We start from the raw sequence: 6,000 nt of genomic DNA, 5'->3' as shown, positions 1-6,000 counted from the left end.
CCACAGTGTGCACTCTTCCAGTGGGGGCGAGAGAGGCAGCCAAAGGGAAGCCCAGCAGGGGTGGGGTGTGGTGGGCTCAGCAGGGGAGGGTCAGAGCCTCATCCCAGCAGCTGTGGGAGAGGGGTCACGAGTGTGGACCACGAAGCCAGACAGCCTGGGCTCAAGTCTCATCCCCTCCACTTACTAGTTATGGTACTCGGTTGCCCCATCTGGAACATGGGGATAATAATAGTAGAATAATGGTAGGAAATGAATGAGGCTTTAGGAGAGTTAGAGAAGTTAAATATGACCAGTGCCGATTATAACCCTGAAAGACACAATCCCAAATGCCATAATACTGAATGCTGAAATCCCGAAAGATCAAAATCCCTAAGGTCTAAAATCTGAAAAACACAATCCCTGAAAGATTAAAATCCCAAATGTTGAACACAACAGTGCTGCTGTTCGATCACCAGTACAGTTACCACTAAATCTGTGGTCTTCAACTTGTGCTTGTGGAATGGATTTCTTTTGTGGGCTTTTGGGGGTTTTGTTTTTTTCTCCACTATTTTTTTTTTTTTTTTTTTGGCTAGCTGGCACAGAGATCCAAACCCATTACCTTGGTGTTATAAGGCTGCTCTCTAACCAACTGAGCTAAACAGCCAACTCTCTTTCCCCACTATTTTAAATCATCAGCATTATTTTTTTACGACTTGCTATGCTATGTATTTTATCTTTACATTATTTCCAATACCGGAGGTATAAATTGTGTAAAGACTTCTAGAAAGTTTTAATTTATTTTATGCATTTTTTGCAAATTTAACTCCACGAAAGTACATTAACACTATTTTGATTTTGTGTGTTGGCACTGAGGGTGCATGTAAAAACATCGAAACTTCCCCAATAAGTGAAGAGATGTCCTTTTTGTACATCTGCTTTTGCGAAAGATAAAATTTCTCAAGATCTCAGCTCTCTGGGTGACTGTATGTGTGGTGGTGACCCCTCATGGTTTTGGGTCAATCCCATCAAAAGACTTAGGTTGTCCATTGCAGTATTTCAGATGACCATAGTTATAAAGCTGGGCGCACACAATTACCAACCGTTGTATATGCGTTTATACAGTTTGTTTTTTGACCTATTTTCTATGAATACCGTTTGTCTGCTCATAACTGTGATACCTGTGCAACTATTGTTAGTATATAGTGTCTGTGCTTGCAAAACTGCGTATATTATTGCCTATTTTATCATGTAAGGTAGCCTGTGATGTGTTTTTGTGTTTTTCAAATAAATCCCCTTTTAAAAATGTAAATAAATGTCTTTTAAAGAATATTTTAAAATATTTTTTTCAGAATTACATTTTCAGGATTTTGATCTTTTGGGATTGTGATTTTCAGGATTTTAGACTTCAGGAATTTTGATCTTTCAGGATTTCAACATTATGGCATTCGAGATTGTGTCTTTTGGGATTATGGTCCAAAACTCTATCTATTTATTATCAATCAATCAATCAATCATCTATTTATTTATCTCGTCTATCTATCATCTCTATATATCTATCTAATCTATCATTTATCTATCATCTCTGTATCTATCACCAACTTTCTGTCATCCATTATACACATACAAATATATGTATACATACACACACATATATAACCTCTTACAATAAACACTATTTTCATTTACAGAACATATACTTTTCATATTTTTCTTCCCAACTAATTCTCAAAATATTCCTAGCATAAACAGGGTGCTATCATGTCCATTAACAAGTGAGGAAATTGAGGCCCAGACAGTTTGAGAGGGTGACCTCAAAAGCAGTAGGTTCACTCTTTTCACACTTACAAGGGGAATTCACTGTCACTAGAGGCCAACATTTGCAGAGAATTTTCTTTTTTACCCAGCACTTTCATGTAATCAAAGGGTGTCTGTCACCAATCTGTTGGTGTCTTAGAGACCATGAACAGAGCATCAGAACACGGCGCCTAAGAAGAGGCTGCTCAGACGTAGTCCCTCCCCTTTCACACACATCACACAAGCTCACTTACGCATCCAATCCCCTGGATCCACTCTAAGGAGTCTCCCTGAAAAGTTTTAGGCTCAGATGTAGTGAGCAGGACTGAAGCCATGTTGGGACCTAAAACCACCTGGACTGCAGTGTGTGTGTGTGTTGGGGGGGGGAGTGTTAAAAAGGAGATTTTATTTCCTCTTCACTCTTTCTTGCTTGCTAAATAGGAAAACAAGGCTGAGAAGCTAATCAGTACTTTGCAAAGCTAACAGTTCTTTCTTTGAGACATAAGAGTTTTGAGAAGTGATAGAGGCCAAATGAATGAAGCTGACCTTGGGCACCAGCCAAGTCAACCAGAGCTCAGTGAAGCGAAACTATGCAAAAGACTTTGCAGAACAGTTGATTCTACTTTGGAGCAAATCAAAATCTTGCAGCGTCCTGAGATAACAGCAAAAATGAGAACAAAAAGCAGGGGAGGCCTTGGTGACACCTGTACCTGACACATAGACACAGACCCCTCACAGCTCACGTCTCCTGCTCTCCTGCTTTTCACCTTCCACATTCTATTCCCTCAACCCCTCTTTAAAAACCCCTCAGTAAACCTGAGTCATTGAGATGCTTGAGCCTGGCATCCTCCTTCAGGTTTACCGGAGAGATGGGTCAGCCCAGCATCTCTCTTCAGGTCACCGGTGTTCCTGAGTAAATGCTGACTTCCGTTTTCACCAACATTTGGCTTTTGATTAGTTTGCTTTTGCCTGGGGACAGGCAGCCAGACCTGTGAGTTTGATATCACTTTTGGGGAGCCTCAGCCAGGAGCTGAGTGTACCCTGTAACAGAGATACTTGTCTCAGTAGTATACACATTGGCAAAATAATTATAAACAGTCCTAAGTAATCTATACGGTAGGATAAAGATGAGATGGTTTATTGTACGTCTCCACAGTGGAACGTTATGTAGCCATTCAAAATGATTTACAAAGCGTTTGCAATGACAGAGAGATAGTGCTGCTACCAGACTTTAACCAATTTTAAAAAGCAGAATACAAAATTGCCTTGTATGTTTTTCATATTGATGAAATGTACAGTCATACATCATTGATATAAAAAATACAGAAAAGGAGTACAAAAAGAATTACATGCCAAATGCAATCTGGGCATGATGGGATGCTGGGTGATTGTTGCTTTCTTATGTATTTTATTTTCAGTGTTTTGCAATGAATGTGTGCTGCTTTTCTGATCAGAAATTTACTTTTTAAAAATTTCCTTGTACAGCAATCGAAACGCAAAGGGGTTTATTTCCCCCAAACAAAAGAACTTTGAGTTGTCACTCAGACTCTGGGGTACAAATCTAGTCTGTTTTTCCCTCATGGAAATGCCCGATCAGAGGCCTCTGCCACGCATACCCTGATCTTCTCAAACAGGACCCTCTGTATTCCTCCTCGTTCTCCGGTCACCCCATGCCGAACGAAGTTCTTCCGAGTGTGGATAGCATCAAAATCACTGGTGGCAAAGCTGTACTTCCCCATCCAGGGCTGCCTTTGCTCTCAAGATCAATGAGCCAACTGAACAAAAGTCAGAATTTGTTTGCTAAAGTAGCCTGTCCTCTCCCCTTTAACAAAATCCAGCTTAGGAAACATGTGCTGTGTGCCTCCATCATGTCTGATACTGTGTTAAGACTCACAGAAACACAGCACTGAGAAACAGCCCTTGCTTTCAAGGAGCAAGCAATTTCTTTTTGAGAGCAGATAAGAGAACTAATAATTTGGGTTCACTGTGGAAAAGGCTGTGTTGGGTCCAGCACAGGGTAAGGCAGAGATTGTGAGGGGTGCTCATCCGGCCTGTGGGTCAGCAAGGGCTCTTGGCCTAAGGGCTTTCTAAGCTGGCAACCAGGAATGCACAGGAGTTGGTTAGGGGACCCGGGAGGAGAAGGGAACGTGAGTGTTTTAGGAAGAGGAGATGTCATGTGCAAAGGCACAGTGGCAGGGAACCACCAGCAGGGTGATGTTTCCAGGATGCAAATTTAAAGTGGAGGTAATAGCCAGGGATGGGAAGGAGAGAAAGTTGTGGAACATGGATTACGGCAGGCCTGTGGCCCAGAACTTGGAATTTTCCAGTCTGTGCTGGGCAGCCACCTGGAGTGGAGGAAAACACCAGGTCCTAGTGGCCCTTCTTGCCATTGACACCATTGACATTATGGGTGTCAGTTTCTAAAAGTTGAGCTCCTCTTAGTAGACTCTGGGGCATTCTTTTATCACATTCCGCATATTTTCTCAAATATACAAAACCTCTTCTAACTCCACCTTCAACTCTGATTCATCAGGTAAGAGAACGGAACTAAAATGAAACATGCTTGATGATTTCATCGGTAAGTGTACTCTGCAAAATATTTAAGAACATTTCATTCCTTCCCCTTTACAATGCAAAAGACTCCTCCCAGCTGAGCCAGGTTTGCGTGTGCTCTGCACTGGAGAACTCACCACAGATTGACCAGGAAAGGGTGCTCCAGTCCCTGCATGATCTGCAGCTCCCGGAAGACGTTCCGAACCTCATCCCTCTCGATGCACTTCTGCTTGTTCATGTACTTCATCGCGTACATTTTCTTGGTGTCTCGCTTCTGCACGATGCATACCTGAGTGACAGCCACAGGGGAGAGCATTCAGGCCAACAATTCAAAAAGAGGAAGAAGATGAAGAAAAGGCAGCCCCCTTCCTGCATTTCTACTCCTGGATTCCAGTCTCTGTGCTGGAAACCTTCTAGCGGAGCAGCTCTGGCTGAGCCACCACCTCTCTGCACCTGCAAAACAAAGGTGTTGGACCACATTCATGACCTGTTCATCCAATATTCACACTAAGCACTGGCCACGTACTAAATGCCAGGAGAGGAGCTGCTGACAGAGGAGAAGGAAGGAGCAGCCCAACGACAATTCTGAGACACGTGGTGGGCACGAGTGTTGCAGACCCCGTCTGTGCCCACTTGACCCTGCCCCTCCCCACTTCAGCACACACCTACCTGACTTCCACCCTCCAGCCCTGCATTTCTTTGCCTGAGGACTCTCTCTTGCTGGTACAGCCCACTTAGCTGCCCATACAAAAGACCAGCACAGCCAGGGAATTAATAACTGGTGGTGATTGGGACACCAGTACCCCAGTTCCCTTGCCCGTTGGGTGGGATAAGTCTGAGGTTCCAGGAGTTTGTGAATTTGCCCAGCACCTCTCCCCTAGGGGCAACACACCTGACATACCCCCTTTCCAGGCTGTCTTCCTTCCTTTCCTTCCCTGACCCACTTTCCATCTAACTCACTTGTGTTTTCTTTACCTCTCCCATGTCCTGCACTCAAGTTCCAACCTCGGAGCCTGCTTCTGGGGAAATGCAAACGAAGGCACATGGGCTCTGGCGGAGTGAGGAGAACTTGGGGCAGCAACGATGAAGGCCCCCACGTATTGAGCGCTTTACTGCAGACCACACTCTGAGCAAACATCTCCTTGATTATCCCACTTAATCCCCTTGAGAAGCTCGTGGATAAAGCCCATCCTCCCTCCAGCACAAAGAAGCCATTACCCTGAGTATACTGATGAACTTGCCCAGAGTTCAACAAGCCACTAAATGGCAGCGTAGAGATTCAAACCCATGGCATCTAACTTGTGAGTTGAGTGACACCCTTACCTGGGGGCAGCCATGGGTGCTGGGGAGGACGGGCGGTCAGAGAAAGCTCTCTGCAGGAATCAATGCCAGATGGAGAGGGGCACAGGATGGAAAGAGGGCAGGGGTGAGGGAAGAGGCTCCCAGAGAAGGGAACGTCATAAAGGAGGGCGTGCAGCCAGGCACAGCGCAAGCAGTCAGGCAGGGCTGCAGAGAGTTAGTGGCTAACGTGTACCACGTAACGCGAGCGGTTCCCACGGACAGCAGTAACCTTCCCGACAGCCCGAGGACATGTGGTATCAACTTCCTCAGGCTGCCATGGCAAAGCATCGCAGACCGGGGCTGACACAGCAGAAGTTAATAAACTCGCACGGT

The 6,000-nt window shown here is 44.8% G+C and overlaps 1 protein-coding gene across 1 annotated transcript in view; it reads right to left on the bottom strand.

Moving 5' to 3' along the window:
* Positions 1 to 3,436: 3,436 nt before the first annotated feature.
* The window catches only part of LOC103600162 (serine/threonine-protein kinase 32B-like), a 112,024-nt gene continuing 109,460 nt past the window's right edge, over positions 3,437 to 6,000 (bottom strand). The window contains exons 3-4 of the mRNA XM_008584397.1: positions 4,464 to 4,615; positions 3,437 to 3,548 (exon numbers count right to left, since the gene is read on the bottom strand). Of these exons, the coding sequence (XP_008582619.1) occupies positions 3,437 to 3,548; positions 4,464 to 4,615 (264 nt within the window). The remainder of the gene's footprint in view (positions 3,549 to 4,463; positions 4,616 to 6,000) is intronic.

This window comes from Galeopterus variegatus, unplaced genomic scaffold (genome assembly GCF_000696425.1).
Source record: "Galeopterus variegatus unplaced genomic scaffold, G_variegatus-3.0.2 Scaffold3255, whole genome shotgun sequence".
Taxonomy (NCBI): Eukaryota; Metazoa; Chordata; class Mammalia; order Dermoptera; family Cynocephalidae; genus Galeopterus; species Galeopterus variegatus.
This window is presented reverse-complemented; position numbering and strand designations above follow the sequence as displayed.